At 34.9% G+C, this 19,889-nt stretch overlaps 2 protein-coding genes across 2 annotated transcripts; both read left to right on the top strand.

Annotated features, from left to right (window-relative positions):
* The first annotated feature begins 10,192 nt into the window (after window positions 1–10,192).
* On the top strand, window positions 10,193–12,653 carry LOC128157123 (uncharacterized). The gene has a single exon (XM_052819508.1). It carries the CDS (start codon window positions 10,716–10,718, stop codon window positions 12,627–12,629), a length of 1,914 nt encoding a protein of 637 aa, XP_052675468.1. The 5' UTR covers window positions 10,193–10,715; the 3' UTR covers window positions 12,630–12,653.
* A 4,275-nt stretch (window positions 12,654–16,928) lies between these two features.
* LOC128191711 (toll-like receptor 2 type-2) lies at window positions 16,929–19,493 on the top strand. The gene has a single exon (XM_052863924.1). It carries the CDS (start codon window positions 17,052–17,054, stop codon window positions 19,002–19,004), a length of 1,953 nt encoding a protein of 650 aa, XP_052719884.1. The 5' UTR covers window positions 16,929–17,051; the 3' UTR covers window positions 19,005–19,493.
* The last annotated feature ends 396 nt before the right edge of the window (window positions 19,494–19,889 follow it).

Genomic DNA, 19,889 nt, shown 5'->3' with positions numbered 1-19,889 from the left:
GAATACATAGATATAAGAAAAGGAAATATTTGTATACACATATGAGCAGATATTTCTGACAATACACGTCGGGTTTTGTCAAGTTTATTTTCTAGGGTCTTACCAAAAAAAAAACCCCAAAGAGATTTGTTGTTTTGTCAAAAATTCAGAATTGCTGAACAAATTCGTCAAATTCCTTTAATCTCTGGTTTTCTGTTTTTGCCCTGGTATGTTTCACTAGATTATGTACATGCACTTCCTTTCACTCATCTTTGATTTTTTTACGGTGTTCACACCACGTACTTCTTACTGACTTAGGAACACTGAAGTGAATTTCATACCGAACATATAAGATAAAAAAATTAATGTTCTTAGAATTTATTTCTATAGTTACATTCATTGTATAATTATACACGTACACGTATATCCTGTACATGTGATGTTTCATTCAATGTTATTATTTTAACAAACTGGAATTCAAAACTATGGTGCTTCTACATGTATTCATGAACATTACCATATAAAAACAAATAGAACCATTTTAACAAGACCTTGGACTTTCGGTAGTACACAACTACATGTATCTATTTCTTGCGTCAAAACAAGTGAAAGAAAAACCAGACTGAAGCTAGCAGCCACTAACAGCAGCCACTAAGACCGTAGAAGCTAGCAGCCAATAAGGAAATTCATCAAAGTACTGAGAGTACTCGAACAAAAGTTTTTATTTTACTTAATTATCGACATATTTTAATTAATATCAAAATGATTAATGCTCAATAATTTGTACGAGCATTGGAGACTTCCGAAGCAGTAAAGCTCGCCTGGATAAGAGTTATAAATGCGTCTTTGTTGGATAAAAATGAAATACGTTTAAACGGGTCATAAGTTATGAAAATAATGTTATCCTAAGTGTAGTCTTATTGATACAAATAGAAAAACTATATACATCGTATGAGGTGATTAAGAATTAAAAAGACATCGTATCATTACAAATATGAGACAATAGAACACCCAGCATTGTGATTTTATTCTCATAAAAAAAATATCATATGTAGCAGTCAAAAACAGCGAAAATCATCAGGTGAAATTGAGATTATTTTGTCTTAGCCATGTTTTGACGTGAACCTTCGAAGAATACAACAATGACAATGAAAAAAGTCGGTTTAGCTCACCCGAACTTTGTCATATTTTAGCATTTCACACTGCTATATGGGTGAGCGGCGGGCCATTATCTCTTTTATCTTTGAAGTGTGCATTAAACAGATACCAGGGCAGTGTAGGGGACCTATGGGGCTATTATTTCCCGGTCTCAGATTTGGGCTGTAGGGGTACCACCAAGTGGCTCCCAGGGGTTCTGGCTCATTTCAGGGGTGTAGATCTCATTTGAGATTGACCACAAGAACTTGATAACACTAGGATTAGGTAGACGGCCTCAAGAGGTATTCATAATAAGCGATAGAGGGCACCTATGACCCCTGCAAGGGTCCAGTTAGCTCACCCGAACTTTGTCATATTTTAGCATTTCACAATGATATAGGGGTTAAAGTGGCCCATTATCTTCCTAATCTTTGAAGTGTGCATCAAACGAATAACAGGGTAGTGTAGGGGGCATATGGGGCTATTATTTCCCGGTCTCAGATTTGGGCTGTAGGGGTACCACCAAGTGGCTCCCAGGGGTTCTGGCTCATTTTAGGGATTTATATCTCACTTGAGATTGGCCACAGGAACTTGCAAACACTTGGATTAAGTAGAGGACCTCAAGAGGTATTCATAATAAGCGTTAGAGGGCACCTATGACCCCTACAAGGGTTCGGTTAGCTCACCCGAACTTTGTCATATTTTAGCATTTCACACTGCTATATGGGTGAGCGGCGGGCCATTATCTCTTTTATCTTTGAAGTGTGCATTAAACAGATACCAGGGCAGTGAAGGGGACCTATGGGGCTATTATTTCCCGGTCTCAAATTTGGGCTGTAGGGGTACCACCAAGTGGCACCCAGGGGTTCTTGCTCATTTCAGGGGTTTATATCTCACTTGAGATTGACCACAAGAACTTGATAACACTGGGATTAGGTAGAGGGCCTCAAGAGGTATTCATAATAAGCGATAGAGGGCACCTATGACCCCTGCAAGGGTCCAGTTAGCTCACCGGAACTTTGTCATATTTTTGCATTTCACAATGATACAGGGGTTAAAAGTGGTCCATTATCTCTTCTATCTTTGAAGAGTGCATCAAACCAATAACAGGGTAGTGTAGGGGGCATATGGGGCTATTATTTCCCGGTCTCAGATTTGGGCTGTAGGGGTACCACCAAGTGGCTCCCAGGGGTTCTGGCTCATTTCAGGGATTTATATCTCACTTGAGATTGGCCACAGGAACTTGCAAACACTTGGGTTAAATAGAGTACCTCAAGAGGTATTTATAATAAGCGTTAGAGGGCACCTATGACCCCTACAAGGGTTCGGTTAGCTCCCCCGAACTTTGTCATATTTTAGCATTTCACACTGCTATATGGGTGAGCGGCGGGCCATTATCTCTTTTATCTTTGAAGTATGCATAAAACAGATACCAGGGCAGTGTAGGGGACCTATGGGGCTATTATTTCCCGGTCTCAAATTTGGGCTGTAGGGGTACCACCAAGTGGCACCCAGGGGTTCTGGCTCATTTCAGGGGTTTATATCTCACTTGAGATTGACCACAAGAACTTGATAACACTGGGATTAGGTAGAGGGCGTCAAGAGGTATTCATAATAAGCGTTAGAGGGCACCTATGACCCCTGCAAGGCTGTGTTTAGCTCACACGAACTTGTCATATTTTAGCATTTCACACTGCTATAATAATAGGTGAGCGACGGGCCATTATCTCTTTTATCTTTGAAGTGTGCATTAAACGGATACCAGGGTAGTGTAGGGGACCTATGGGGCTATTATTTCCCGGTCTCAGATTTGAACTGTAGGGGTACCACCAAGTGGCTCCCAGGGGTTCTGGCTCATTTCAGGGGTTTATATCTCATTTGAGATTGACCACAAGAACTTGATAACACTTGGATTAGGTAGAGGGCCTCAAGAGGTATTCATAATAAGCGTTAGAGGGCACCTATGACCCCTGCAAGGGTCCAGTTAGCTTACCCAAACTTTGTCATATCTTAGCATTTCACAATGAAAATAGATATAACTAATTCCAGTGTTATCAAGTTCTTGTGGTCATTCTCAAGTGAGATATAAATCCCTGAAATGAGCCAGAACCCCTGGGAGCCACTTGGTGGTACCCCTACAGCCCAAATCTGAGACCGGGAAATAATAGCCCCATATGCCCCCTACACTACCCTGTTATTCGTTTGATGCACTCTTCAAAGATAAGGAAGATAATGGGCCACTTTTGACCCCTATATCATTGTGAAATGCTAAAATATGACAAAGTTCGGGTGAGCTAACCGAACCCTTGTAGGGGTCATAGGTGCCCTCTAACGCTTGTTATGAATACCTCTTGAGGTCCTCTACTTAATCCAAGTGTTTGCAAGTTCCTGTGGCCAATCTCAAGTGAGATATAAATCCCTGAAATGAGCCAGAACCCCTTGGAGCCACTTGGTGGTACCCCTACAGCCCAAATCTGAGACCGGGAAATAATAGCCCCATATGCCCCCTACACTACCCTGTTATTCGTTTGATGCACTCTTCAAAGATAAGGAAGATAATGGGCCACTTTTGACCCCTATATCATTGTGAAATGCTAAAATATGACAAAGTTCGGGTGAGCTAACCGAACCCTTGTAGGGGTCATAGGTGCCCTCTAACGCTTATTATGAATACCTCTTGAGGTCCTCTACTTAATCCAAGTGTTTGCAAGTTCCTGTGGCCAATCTCAAGTGAGATATAAATCCCTGAAATGAGCCAGAACCCCTTGGAGCCACTTGGTGGTACCCCTACAGCCCAAATCTGAGACCGGGAAATAATAGCCCAATATGCCCCCTACACTACCCTGTTATTCGTTTGATGCACTCTTCAAAGATAAGGAAGATAATGGGCCACTTTTGACCCCTATATCATTGTGAAATGCTAAAATATGACAAAGTTCGGGTGAGCTAACCGAACCCTTGTAGGGGTCATAGGTGCCCTCTAACGCTTGTTATGAATACCTCTTGAGGTCCTCTACTTAATCCAAGTGTTTGCAAGTTCCTGTGGCCAATCTCAAGTGAGATATAAATCCCTGAAATGAGCCAGAACCCCTTGGAGCCACTTGGTGGTACCCCTACAGCCCAAATCTGAGACCGGGAATTAATAGCCCCATATGCCCCCTACACTACCCTGTTATTCGTTTGATGCACTCTTCAAAGATAAGGAAGATAATGGGCCACTTTTGACCCCTATATCATTGTGAAATGCTAAAATATGACAAAGTTCGGGTGAGCTAACCGAACCCTTGTAGGGGTCATAGGTGCCCTCTAACGCTTATTATGAATACCTCTTGAGGTCCTCTACTTAATCCAAGTGTTTGCAAGTTCCTGTGGCCAATCTCAAGTGAGATATAAATCCCTGAAATGAGCCAGAACCCCTGGGAGCCACTTGGTGGTACCCCTACAGCCCAAATCTGAGACCGGGAAATAATAGCCCCATATGCCCCCTACACTACCCTGTTATTCGTTTGATGCACTCTTCAAAGATAAGGAAGATAATGGGCCACTTTTGACCCCTATATCATTGTGAAATGCTAAGATATGACAAAGTTCGGGTGAGCTAACCGAACCCTTGTAGGGGTCATAGGTGCCCTCTAACGCTTATTATGAATACCTCTTGAGGTCCTCTACTTAATCCAAGTGTTTGCAAGTTCCTGTGGCCAATCTCAAGTGAGATATAAATCCCTGAAATGAGCAAGAACCCCTTGGAGCCACTTGGTGGTACCCCTACAGCCCAAATCTGAGACCGGGAAATAATAGCCCCATATGCCCCCTACACTACCCTGTTATTCGTTTGATGCACTCTTCAAAGATAAGGAAGATAATGGGCCACTTTTGACCCCTATATCATTGTGAAATGCTAAGATATGACAAAGTTCGGGTGAGCTAACCGAACCCTTGTAGGGGTCATAGGTGCCCTCTAACGCTTATTATGAATACCTCTTGAGGTCCTCTACTTAATCCAAGTGTTTGCAAGTTCCTGTGGCCAATCTCAAGTGAGATATAAATCCCTGAAATGAGCCAGAACCCCTTGGAGCCACTTGGTGGTACCCCTACAGCCCAAATCTGAGACCGGGAATTAATAGCCCCATATGCCCCCTACACTACCCTGTTATTGGTTTGATGCACTCTTCAAAGATAAGGAAGATAATGGGCCACTTTTGACCCCTATATCATTGTGAAATGCTAAAATATGACAAAGTTCGGGTGAGCTAACCGAACCCTTGTAGGGGTCATAGGTGCCCTCTAACGCTTATTATGAATACCTCTTGAGGTCCTCTACTTAATCCAAGTGTTTGCAAGTTCCTGTGGCCAATCTCAAGTGAGATATAAATCCCTGAAATGAGCCAGAACCCCTTGGAGCCACTTGGTGGTACCCCTACAGCCCAAATCTGAGACCGGGAAATAATAGCCCCATATGCCCCCTACACTACCCTGTTATTCGTTTGATGCACTCTTCAAAGATAAGGAAGATAATGGGCCACTTTTAACCCCTATATCATTGTGAAATGCTAAAATATGACAAAGTTCGGGTGAGCTAACCCGATCCTTTTCATTGTCAATGTTGTATTCGAAGGTTCACGTCAAAACATGGCCGATACAAAATAATCCCAATTTCACCTGATGATTTTCGCTGTTTTTGACTGCGACATATAATAATTTACTTATGAGAATAAAACCACAATGCTTGGTGTTCTACTGTCTCATATTCGTAATAATACGATGTCTTTTTAATTTTTGATTGATGTTGTTTCCGGGGGAGTAAAAAGGCCCGAGGATAAATCTTTAAACACGCACATGTCCACATCGATGTAAACAAATTATCTAGCCACACTGAGTTGGCTTTGAGTTTTTATTGTATTTGTATCGTTTTATGCCTTTTAATTTACTTTAATTTATCATTTCTTTTATATCACAATACGCTTGCATATCACTCAATACGATGCATATAGTTTTTCTATTTGTATCAATAAGTCTACACTTAGGATAACATTTTTTTCATAACTTATGACCCGTATAGACGTATTTCATTTCTATTCAACATAGAAGCATTTATAACTCTTATCCAGGCGAGCTTTACTGCTTTGGAAGTCGTCAATGCTCGTACAAATTATTGAGCATTAATCATTTTGATATTAATTAAAATATGTCGATAATTAGGTGAAATATAATTTTTCTGTTCGAGTACTCTCAGTCCTTTGATGAATTTCCTTATTGGCTGCTAGCTTCTACGGGGTTTGTGGCTGCTGTTAGTGGCTGCTAGCTTCAGCCTGGTGAAAAATAACGCTGGTTTGAAGTGAAATATACACCGATTGCGTAGTCATAGCTCAAAAGCCAGACAAATCTTGTTGATTTCAATGAGCTATGGCCGAGTGGCCAGCAAAGAAATAGACAGGGCCACGTCACATTGCTGTTTGACCCAACTACCCAAAGTTCAAGCTCCTGTTAAAATAATTCTATACGGTGACGTTGATTCAATCTTGCCAATGCAAGAATGTATTATGTACAGCTAAACAAAGATACTAATTGATCAGTCCGTTATCATTGGTTTAGGTTGCCAAATTTACTGATTGAACTAATTATTTATTTTTACTTGTTTTATTATCACATTCAAGATACATGTTGACAAATGTTGACAAATTTTATTCAATTATGCTTCAACTGAATTTAAAGTAAACTCCCACGTCTCATTCATTGAAGTATATTAATGTTACATAACTTGCAAGTTAATTAACGATAGTGATTCATAACAGCTAACATGGAAACACTAATGCGTTTTTGTCATTAAATTTACTTCAAATCATTGTATTATTTAAATTGTGTGAATTGAAAAAAAAAAACTCATCAAGTGAAACAAACATTCACCCTGACAGGCCATAAAACACTGTCAATGAATTACAGTCTGTCTTATGTGGTGCAGAAATAATAAATTATCGAATAAGCATGTTTTACGGTAATATTCGGAACCAAACTTTAAACATGCAGATGGAATTTCACAGGCTTAGAAAAAAATTTATAGAAAATCTTTTAAAGTTATTTAACTTATTAACTTAAATTATTTAATTTAAAATAAATCTAACGTTTTACCCACATATAAATATGTAGATATACAATGTACATGTAAAAAAAAATAAATTGATTTTAAATATAATATTCGAGTTCGATGGCATCTGTTGCAGTTTCGTTTCTCCAAGTGTTTTCTCGTAAAGTGGAACAGAAGTATACTTTTTAGATGGAATTTCACAGGCTTAGAAAAAAATTTATAGAAAATCTTTTAAAGTTATTTAACTTATTAACTTAAATTATTTAATTTAAAATAAATCTAACGTTTTACCCACATATAAATATGTAGATATACAATGTACATGTAAAAAAAAAAAAATTAATTTTAAATATAATATTCGAGTTCGATGGCATCTGTTGCAGTTTCGTTTCTCCAAGTGTTTTCTCGTAAAGTGGAACAGAAGTATACTTTTTAAAAGAAATAGTTTGTTGTACAATACTTAAGCTAGAGCTCAAAATGATAATAATTTTTTATTACTCCTTTGAAATAGGACACAAAACGATTTCTAAATGGATTACGACTTTTACCAAACATTCAAGAGTTACCCTCCTTTGATCATGTTTGTTTACACACGCGGACTTTATTAATGCAGTAACCTATTCGTTCTATGTATATTTTAGTTCTTAATGGAGTAACCTATTCGTTCTATGTATATTTTAGATAGGTATCCTTAACGTTTGATATTGACGGACTTTATTTTAGTGATTAGTGTAGTTATCACGTTGAGAATATTTTACCTTTAATGTTAATTTTTTTTATTTCGAAAAAGTGAAGTTGAAGTTCGGACTAGTAAATGATTTGGTCACTTGTCCATATATACATGTAAGGAAAAAAAGAATAAGAGACCTTGGTCACTTGAGTCTCTCGGGTATGACTTTGGTCTTGCATTGTCCGTTATCAATTTCACATTAGGCATGAAACGCAGGTGATCGTTAAGGCCTGTGAGCTTCCTATTTTTACCCCCGTTTAATATACTTAAACCTCGATTAATATAAACCCTAAATATTTTTAATTTTCATATATTTTAAATACGAGGTCATGAAAATCATACGGTTAAATTTTATTCAAATTTGAACAATTCGATTTCTTTTTAAAGACCATTACGTGTTTCAAATTTTCGTCCTACAAATGGTTTTAATAACAAGTGCTGTTTGGACCATTATATTACATCAGAAATTTCCCCTAGTTACCAATTAGAGTTTATTTCAGTGTCTCTACGTAAAAAAGGTTTCCTGTACAAACAGCAGTACAAACCCTTTTAATTTCTTGAAAAGTAACTTATTTGCATAGCAAATTTTAGTAATGACTATTTCATTTTACACTCCACTGAACGAAGATTTAAACGGTGGCGTTGATGAGATGTGGGCATATATTGCCAGGTCCGATTTTATGGTTCAAAATTTACATATTTATAAATTTCATTCCACTTAACAAAACATCAAAATTTCAGAAAAATGAAGTGTAAGCTTACTATTTGGTTGTACAACATTGAACCATTTGAAAAGAATATCCTGGTGATGAAGACCATCCAACCCAAGGGAGAGGACACTCTCTTTTATGATCTCCGTCTACGTGTTAAAACTCTAATTTAAAAAGAGTATGGCATGGCAATACTTTGATGAACTCTTTTAAAAAAATTCTATTCATCTCGCTCAATAAACCTACTGATGCACATAATTTCTGGTAAAGTACAGTACACACCTTAGAAAATCTGCTTGTTATGACTTTAATGAAAATGGGATAAAGTAAATATATGGTAAAGTATTGAAGGATGGGTTACTTTTTTATTTAACAATTCGAAGGTTGACTCCTTATGTTCTTGAGTTTCAATAGTTCAATTTTGTGAAATTACTCACCTTTCTTCTTCGATTGTCCTAACATCAAAACATCAAGTTATCTTTCTTAATTGTGTCTTCTACTGGATTATTTTTACCTGTAAAAATAATCCAGTATAAACTCAACGAGGATAAATGTTTATTTTGTTTATTATCTTCTGACAGATAGACAGGAGCTATATTTAGATATCTTATGAAAACAGCCATGCTTTATCATCTATACGATGAACATGGTCAATTCTAATTTTACAGAAGCATTCCATTGGTTTTGGACTAAATTTTGTACAAATGAAAAACTTTATTTTGTTATCTCATACTTTTTTCAAGATGTATTTTTCAACATTAAAATAGTCTTTTAAGTGCGAGTAATGTGTTTAGCCAATTATTACCCGAAATAATCATTCCAAAGATTCAGTACAATAAATACACTACTCCTAATTTCCTTTAAATTTTATCGTAAAATCGACCCCTCAAAGACTTTCCTGGACATTTAATTATCGCATAGACCGTCCTTATCAAATAATGTTATTAATATTCGATGAACGGATTAATCATGAAGAAATGAAAGACTGTAACCATAACAATACAAAAAGAAAGCATAATAACAAATTAAATTTGTCGTGTTAAAAATCTTTAAAAAAAATGTAACACGACCTTTGCAAGTTTATTTCATAAGTTGGTGTAACAAACGTTTCTCCCGAACTGTAAGAGAAAAGTTACAAAGGAATCTACTTTTTTATCGCATGTCGTATAAATGTCAAGAAAATAAAATTTAGGTCAAGTAAAAGCCAACATTTGTAACACGAATATCAATTTAAGCAAGACGAAATTTCCCATTGAAATAACCAATAATTAAACAAATTCATTAATATTGTGTAATAAACTAACCCATGGTGGTGGTTTGAGAAAATGATTTATAAAAAATATATATAATGGTGGTTTGGGAAGAATCTTCTCAGACCTTTATAAAACATAATTTAGAAAATACATATTGCAAGTCAGAGATGAAAAACCTCATCATTAACATTTTATGATATTCATAACAAGAATGAGGTTATCATTTACAGCATGATATGTGAAAAATGAGCGGGATTTCTTTCAGTGTTTGCACTATAAAGAAATATACAAAATCGGTTTTTACTGCTGGGAAAAACATTAATATTTAAATTCAGAAAACAATCTTGGTGTGCATCCATATTAAACAATCGATCATGCACATAATTTCTATTACACCAAGTAAACTGAGAAAAAGGTTTTTCCTATTTACATTTGGAATATCATGAATAGAAAATCCATTGTGTAACAATTTTTATCGTTTCTTGTATAAGACATTTTGATGAATATTACTTATATAAATTGGCCTACGTTTAGCGAATTAATTTATTAATTCTAATTTCTAATATGAGTTAAAGTGATTATTATCAGTAAATAAGAACCCTGTTGTATGTCTTAGATTATATAGCCCTTGTCACCTTCAAAAATATCTATTCAACCGTCACTGTAGATTAATGATTACTGTGAAGGGTTTTCCAAGTTTCGATCGAAAGAAACACATACTGGAAAACCCACTCCTTCTCGCTGATATTATGAAAATCCTTGTAATCAAGATCCCGTTTTTGACAAAATTCTCTCATTGTTGCGTTGCAAAAGTATAAAGCAACATGTTCTTTTTCCAGCCGGATTCTTTATTCCTTTGTCTGTATATATTAATATTTTTGCAATTCACGACATGCACTACTTCTCAGGAAATGTATAAGCGGATAAAGTTTGCTCTTCAAGCTGAAGAGCATAAGGGTGAGTCAATCTTTGCTGCGGATGAAGGACATCTAAGAAATGACAGATCCAGAGATTCAAACCTTCCTCCAACTTGGCAAGATTTCTGTACATTGAAGGGCACCGAGAACAATGGAACCCTGTTTTCCTATAAATGCAGTATTAATGGTTTTTCGTCAGGAAGATGGAACTTTTCACAATTACGTGACTACATTGCGACAAAGCATTTCAAATACGCTTTCGATGTACAGTGTAGAAACAATTCAAATATTTCTTTTCCTTTTAATGGTAAAGCACGGAACATTGTCAAGTTACATGTGCGTGATTGTATTGCAACTGATTACTACTCAGATTTTCAAAATGCCGACTTGGACAAAATACCAGACGAGCTTGAAGAAGTGGTACTGATTAATGTACAGCGTGTAATATCGGTCAAAGCGATGATGAAAAATCTTCAAATAAAGCCGGAGAATATTCCAAGGAACGTAAATTGTGGAGACGAAGACACTCTTAAGGTGAAGATAGAACGAAATGAATCTTATTCGTTTGTTGGTAACCTTCCAAATATATCAACGTTTATAACAATCGCCTCTTCAAATATTATAAATAAGAGAATTTCATCACAAAAATGCTCTTTCAAAAACTTACAACTTCTCGAGACGTCTGCCCAATCATCCCGTAGTAGATACTTTGCAGAGTTTTTAACCGAGTCTAATCGATTTCCAGAATTAAAAATATTAAACATTTCCCACTCTAGTTTATATTACGTACCAGAACAATTTAAAAACTGGATGTTATACTTTCCAAAGTTAGAATACTTGGACATGTCACACAATAAAATTCAGGATATAGTTCTTCCTATGCCTAAAGATTATGATCCGACATCAGCAAGGTTAACCTTGGACTTAACCTTCAATGACATTCGCCAAATCTCCGTACGTTTTCTTGAAAAAATAGTTCTGGCAAGACACTTGTACGTGATAATTGATAACAATCCTATTAATTGCTCTTGTACAGACCAGATGAGAGACGTCTTGAAGTACATTCGCGATACGGATTGGAATTCTGTCAAATACGAACGTCACCAATATATTCGAGATCTGAAGTGCCAATTTCCTGAAAATATAAAAGGTCGGAGACTGATAGACTTAACGGACAACGATATTGGTTGTGGTTTCAAAATTTTGCCAATTATTGTGGTTTTAAGTATTTTAATCTGCTTTCTTTTAATTTTCCTTTTTTTAATAATAAGATCTAGACTGCAGATTCGATTATTCTGTGCTCAAAGACTTAGTGGTATACCTTCTGATAATTCCATAGATATGGACGCAGAAAAAAGTTTCAAATTCGACGCATTAATTTGTCATGGTCTCTTTGATGAGGTATGGGCTCGAAGTACGTTTATTGAAAACAGGCACAAACTGTTAAGTCATTTGAAACTGTGTTTTTATCGCGAAGATGCAACAGACCAGAAAAATTATTTTGAAAAGTTAATAGACCAGGTGAAAAGCAGTAGATACGTAGTTGTATTGCTATCACGTCAGTTTCTTGAGGGTGAATTTCTGACCCCCGGATTCCAGGAAGCCCTACAGCAGTCGAACGAACATCTAACGAGAAAACGCTCCATCCTCGTTTTAATGGATGATATACCAACTCAGGAGGAGACAATTTGTCTCCGGAGAAGTTTACAAACATTTACTTGTATTCACAAAAATGACACACGTTTTACCGACAAGTTCCTTTATTTACTGTCAAGTAAGGGTGATTTGGCATGGTGTGAATACAATGAAGGAAATCGTTAACAATATGTAGCAATCTAAAATTAAACCTGGGTTTTTTTTTAACTTATTCTCTGCAGTATATAATAGAGTAACGTTTTGTACATTAAATTCGATATGGTCAACAGAATTAAATGTCCACTTCTTGTGTTGTTTATTTATAATTACTGTAACCTTTTATGGGATTGGAAAGTAAAAATGAAATAACAGCATAGCTGCAAAACAGTAATTACCCATAAATACGGTAAACAGTAAAATATCACTTTATTTAACCAAATAATTAATATATCATGAAATTTCCTTCTTTGTTTAACTCTACTGTAGTAAATAACTGATAAATGGGTAAAATCATTTTAATCAGGTAAATTTTGAAAACGACCCCAAGAGTAAAATATTAGAAATTAACAGACATCTTGGCTAGCCAAGAGTAATCGATCCACTCCTTTTCCCAATGGCAGAGTTTGTGAGGAAGAGAGTGGACCTGCACATGCTGAAAGACCTTGGCTAGCAAAGATGCATTGACAACTGTCCTTTATTTATATCTAAAATATGTTACATGTATTTCATATTCAAGAACATGTACCAATTTTCATGGAATTTTACGAAGCAAACAAACCATGTATATGGTACATATTCATATAATACATTTAAGGAATGGTTTTAATTTCTTTATACGATATAACAAAATACTAGCAACAATTAGGGAATTACCGTCACTGGACAATTTTAGACACGCTAAACCTACCATCAGCGTGTCTGGGATCAATTTTTGCAAGCGTTATATTTTTGTTTAGAAAATATAATAAAAGTACTTAAACTATGATATCGAAGTTTGATTTTTGAATGCATAGAAAACACTGTACCGGACAATTATGTCATTGCACGCATGTGGCATTATTACACTCGTATAAGATGCAGTTTCGTAAAATTCATGGATAGTAAATGATTGGCTGTTGCCTCGAGAGAGTATTATATTTAATTCGTTTTTGATGTGTCTCACCTGTCAGATGAGATATTTACCTTTATAAATTTATATGCCATGGGAAAATAAAAATTCCCTTAGGATTAATTTTCCTACAGGATATCTATAAAATCCCGTATGATTTTTTTTTAAATCGTACAAGAATTATATTTCAAATAGAATAAAAAGAATTTACTTCAAAAATTTAAGTAATCCCTCCTGCAACTTGCGAAGGGGGTATATTATTACTACTGTTCGTATGTGTGTGTTTGTACATGTATGTAAATGTGTCCATTTTCAACTTATGGCAAAATTTATCAAAAACTCTTAACATTTTCGGCATGTTAAAAGAACAATTCCTATTAGATTTAAGACTTCATTTAACGTTTAATAGTAATGGAAAGTTAGAAGGATGTCCAAAGTGACAAAATGAAGCGGGCATGAATGAAGTTAATCCCATTTTATTCGAAACCAGCAACCGATTTTTGGTAATATTTTCCCGATTAATATGTTACATACAGTAGAACTGTTTATAAATTAAAGATTCAGAAAAGACTCACGAATATCGCCAACAGAAAACATATGATTGCAGGATTACCTACTCTACTAAAAAAAAAAATGCGGCTTGTCATGCATGTGACATGCTACCTCAAATTTTTAAAAGCAAACTTCATAAATTTGCTTACATGATGTTGCTGTAATGTGGAAACTGTACAACCTAATAACCCCTTCCCCTCCCCAAATGTATACGCATTTCGATGTACACCTAAGAACTCGGGGATGAGATAATTGAGATATGAATTCAAAGTGGTTTAAAAAAATTAAAAGCCTAAATTTTCTGCAACACAATTTGGTGTCCTCAATTACATGTATATCTAAAAAATGCACCCCAGTTCATCCCCACAATTTTATTTCATGTCGCGAGGAAATGCTCCGCTAAGCTGTGCTCTTGTTCTGACAGATAGTTTACCTACCAAAAATTGGGATTTCCCATCGTATTTTGTAATATAATAAGAGTTTTGATCAAATCCCATCGTTTTTTTCCCAATAGGAATTTCTAAAGAAAAAAAAACCTTATCTAATTAGAAAGTGTGTTGTAGGAAATTTATTTTTCCGTATGAAATTATTTTTTAAGTCTAATATCTCACCTGACAGGTGAAATACATTAGAAAACAAAACAAAAGTGGTTATACAATCCTTAAGTAATGGTCTATCATATTTTATATTTGCATTTTTCGAAACATGCACCTTTGGTGGGTGCAATATGCCACCTTGCACTGGCTTTATTGTACGGCAGTGTAAAAAAAAACTCTTTATATTTACAAAAATGTCCCCTCCATTGTATTATCAAAATGTACAGGTACTTTACTTTGAAAATTTTCACAAAAAGTTTTGCACGGTTGCAATGCGTAATATTACACACACGTCATACGTTGTTATCAAAAAATGACTTGCACATTGTTACCATATGTAATGATTCATCAAAATTTGTAAACAGCTTGCGTTTATTATAAATTGCTTTAAATTCTTCAATTTAAATATATTTGTATTCTATTAACCAAATTAACCCTAGATAATATACTATCGTCAGTTACATGTAGTCAAATACAAAACTAGAACTAAAATTATGCTTTTAGTAGATCGCAATACAGCGCAGTTTTCAGATGTCGTTGTTAAAATGCGTTCATTTCTGAATAACTAATAGTCGTCCTTTGAAAAGTGATTCAGAAGAAATACATTAACACTTAAGAGCCTAATCAAGCCTTTTACCTTTATTGCACTAAACCGTTTAGGAGATTTTGAAAGACGTATGCAAGTATGCAAATTAAGGATTTGAAACCATAAAATACATAAGTATATTAATTGTATTCTAATATTGTCTTCCAATATTGTCTATATGTCATCAGTATGCGCTTCTGTCACCAATATGGGTTTCTTACGTCAATCGTATGCGGTAATTGCAAGTTGCAAGCGTCCGGTTTTTTTCCTGCTAATAGTTATATATGTTTTTTAAAGTTGAACTTTGAAACACGATACACATGTATAATAAAAGGTTAAAGTTTTACTAAAAAAATAGTCAAGCAATGATTTGATTAAGTTGTGGTTAAAATTATGTGAAGCATATAACACGAAAACTTAAGTGTTAACCGTTTTCTCCATGTGGATCACCTTGAAGTAACAATCAAATGTAAATAAGTCTTAGTTGAAAGGGTGGGGTTTTTCTTGGTGGGGGGGGGGGTTTATAAAAAAACAGTCTTTGACAGAGTACTGCTCATGCTTTTAATTCTGCGCGGAGTAAAAAAAAATAGCAGGTGTACTGAAGTGCATGTAATCAAAGTCTTAATTAGTTTATTAATTGCAATACGCCACTATTAAATTCCTTTCTACAATATGTAGCGTTTTGAATATCAATGAATAATTTTGCGCCACGTCGATTTTTTCAACAATGACATATAAAAATTTATACTAAATCTAAATATAAAATTTTTGAATACGTAGGGCTAGATGTGCAAAAAAAATATTTTCAAATTACAATATTATCGATTATATAATTAATCAGATTGGGAATGAGATATAATTTCAATTTATTAGATTCAACTTTATACATTTGAATATTTTTTCACATTTAAAATCATGATTATTTCAATGTCTATTGATTTTAACATGCCTAGCATTGGTAATTCTCCAGAAAGTACTTCTATATAGAATATATGTCAAAATAATTAGATTTCTTATTATTGGACCGGAAGACATAGATCAGCGTAATTGTATAATCCGTGGTGAAAAAAAGACGCCCAAATGTATATAAAAAAAAAATAATATAAGATTTTTAATGGTTAAACATATTTATACTTTTGATGTCTCGCTATCTTATTGTATGCTAAAACATAAGTTATCCAAGTGGTTGTTTTTCAGGGTTTCCACTTTTTGGGAAGAAGATTACTTAAACTTTTCACAGAAAGATTATCAACTCTGTGATTGATTAATGCGTAATACTATCATATTCCAAAGTCATAAAAAATTACACTTGGTTAAATAGGGCATTCATTTCACATAGTGTTAGCTACATTTATAGCTATAAACTGTAGTGTCTGTTCAATCTTCTTTTTTAACAAATTGATTTTGATTTAAACTGATAAATACAAATCAAACAAAAAGAGGTTATTTTCATCTGAAGTTTCCATTTCTATAGAAAACACCTAAACTATATTAACATTTCCTCATCTGTCAACGTCTAATGAATTACCGGTGATCTAAAAAAGAAGGTTATACAAAATCAGCGAAGCGAGGGCTCGATTTCATTAAAAGTGAATATTAAGTCTTGTTGACATTTTAGACACAGCGTAACAGACTTCTAGAGATCGCCTGTGTCAGTTTCTTGAACGGCGTAGGATACACAGTATGTGAGACAACTTCACTTTGAATATTCCTGTGTTGGAGGAAATCAAATCTGGGGGTTTTTTTGTATACTGACATATGTCAAAATGGAATTAATTCAGTTATGGTTTCAAATCCTGGGTTGCTTGTGTGTTTTGCTATTGGTTACTTCTGAGGATGTCCAGAAACAGTCGAATAAGACTGTGACAATAGCCGAGACTTCTTCTGATTTAGGAACACAAAACTCATCAGGTATGATTTACAGAGACTACAATAGATCGCTCTCGACAAATGTACAAAAGAACATTCCTTCTTCCTACGAAGACTTTTGTATACTGAATGGTAAAGGATCCAGCTATGAAATATACCACCGGTATAACTGTTACATAGACAAATCTTCTAGTGGCAAATGGAACTTCTCGGAGCTACGAAAGTACATTTCATTGATAAATGCATTCTACAGTTTTAAAGTTCAATGTGAAAAAGGTGCAAAAATTTCTCTTCCGTATCAAAGTAAATCAAAAAACATAGTTAAACTGTATGTGCAAGACTGCATTCTAACCGACTACTATGCAGATTTCAAAAATCAAGAACTGGACACCTTTCCTGATGTAATGGAGGAGTATGTGTTGATAAATGTGCAGTATGAGACGAGTCTGAGAGCCTTCAGGGAAAATGCAGTACTAAAATCAAGCACACAACCTAGTAACTTAATATGTGGTGATGAGGAAACTTTGAAAATAATGATAAAACGTAATACCACGCTTGATATTATACATGATGTGCCGATAGATATGAACCGTTTTGCCATGCTAGCGACCGAGTTAATTGAAAATGCCCGTCTTTCGACCCACAAATGTGTGTTCAAGAAATTGCATACACTAGAGAACTCATATACGATAAGAAATCGACACTACGCTAATGAAATGACGGAACAAAAACTATATCCGGAATTAAAAATGCTGAACGTGTCCCACTCGAATATATATTATGTCCCCGAACAATTCAAAAACTGGTGGATTTATTTTGAGGCTTTGGAGTACATTGATATGTCTTACAATCATATTCAAGACGTTCGCTTTCCAATCAGTTTAAGTGGAATATGGGGTAAACCGATACCGAATTTGACATATGATCTCACACATAATAAAGTAAGTCAAATTTCTGTCCGACTGTTTGAAAGACTTATTCCAAACGAAAGGATTTTTGTGAACATAGCGAATAATCCTTTTAACTGCACCTGCACAGATGAAATGAAAGAGGTCTTAAAATATATTCAAGAAACAGACTGGAATTCAGTGAAATACAAACGTTATCAGTACTTTAGAGATTTGCGGTGCCATCTCCCTGAGAACATTCGAGGACGACGTCTGAAAGATCTCACAGCCAATGATATTAACTGTGGTTTCGAGTTAATGCCTGTTACTGTGGCTTTGAGTATTTTGTCATTTTTCTTAATCATATTTTTGATTGTTATTTTGAAATATAGGCGAGAAATTCGGATTTTGTTTTTTACCCGATTTGACGTTGTTTTGCCATGTCAACCAGCGGAATTATACGAAGATAAGGAATTTGACGCCTTTGTCTCCTACAGTAATGATGACGAAGGGTGGGTTCGGGAACTGTTTGAAGAGAGCAAAAACGAACGATTGGCCCATTTGAAATTTTGTATGCACCAAAAAGATTTCATTCCTGGAAAAACAATATTTGAGAATATTGTAAAATGCGTGGAAAACAGCAAACATACCATGATTGTCTTGTCCCAAAATTTTCTGAACAGTCATTTTTGCATGTGGGAATTTCAAGAGGCTTTTCAACAGAGCATTGTAGAGAGAAAACGGCATTTGATTATCATTCTTTTGGAGGAAATTCCAGAGAAGGATCTTCCTAGCGATCTGAAGAGATGTATGAAGATTTTTACATACATAAGAAAAGACGATAACATTTTCATCGATAGACTGCTGTATTCATTGGCATATAAAGGAAAAAAGGGAAATGCACTAAAAGCCAAAGCTGAACAAGTGAATCTTGGGTACATTGATCAAAAAGAAAACGTTTAAGTAAAAAAGATGCTGTGAAAATAAATGATAAGGATAATATTGCATGGTGCACATGTGGCAGTTTTCTTTCTTTTTCTTTTTTTTTTCTTTTAAAATATTGAATTTGTTTTGTCATTTAGGTTTGCTCTTTTTGCGATGAATACGTAGAACTGCCTTTAAAAATAATCAACTCAATTTACTATTTGAATATTGATTGGGATTATGTTCATCCTTTTGAGGAAAAGGAAACGAGTATGTGCATATATATTCCTCACTCCTACCCCCCCCCCCCCCACCAGAAAAAAATAAACATTGTACTAATTAACAGGCATTACATGTACTTATTCAAACTTTATATTTCTGTGTGTCGAGCTTAGTCTTTGAAGTGATTTGTTATGAAATATATTTCATGTGTTACATTCTTAGTCGTTAAAGTGGTTTATTTACATTGTCTGAAAGATATATCACGTGTTACATTTGTGTTATTACCAATGTGTTCTCTTATATATATATATATATATATATATATATATATATATATATATATATATATATATATATATATATATATATACACTTCTTATGAATTGGAATAGCTGTCTTTGTTATTCATGGATACCGGTTTACATGTTATTGATTTTTTATCAAATCCAAGCAGCCTTGCGATGATTTTACCTGTTTCATTTATTGTTTGTGATGTGTTCAGATTTTTTGTTAGGTGTTGTCTTATTTTTATATACTCACTGAATACATGTATCTTTTACTTTTGCTGGGAAGAAGATGGGGGAATAAGATGGCGCAAATGCCCATTCGGTTTAGTAGTGAAATACAATTTTAAATTTAATTTCCCCATTTAAATCTATCCAAATATATCATAATACAACTTTGCAAAAGCAACATTTCTAA

The sequence above is a fragment of the Crassostrea angulata genome, chromosome 7, assembly GCF_025612915.1.
Source record: "Crassostrea angulata isolate pt1a10 chromosome 7, ASM2561291v2, whole genome shotgun sequence".
NCBI classification, from domain to species: Eukaryota; Metazoa; Mollusca; class Bivalvia; order Ostreida; family Ostreidae; genus Magallana; species Magallana angulata.
The sequence above is the reverse complement of the archived record's forward strand: the minus strand, read 5'-3'. Positions and strand labels throughout refer to the sequence as shown.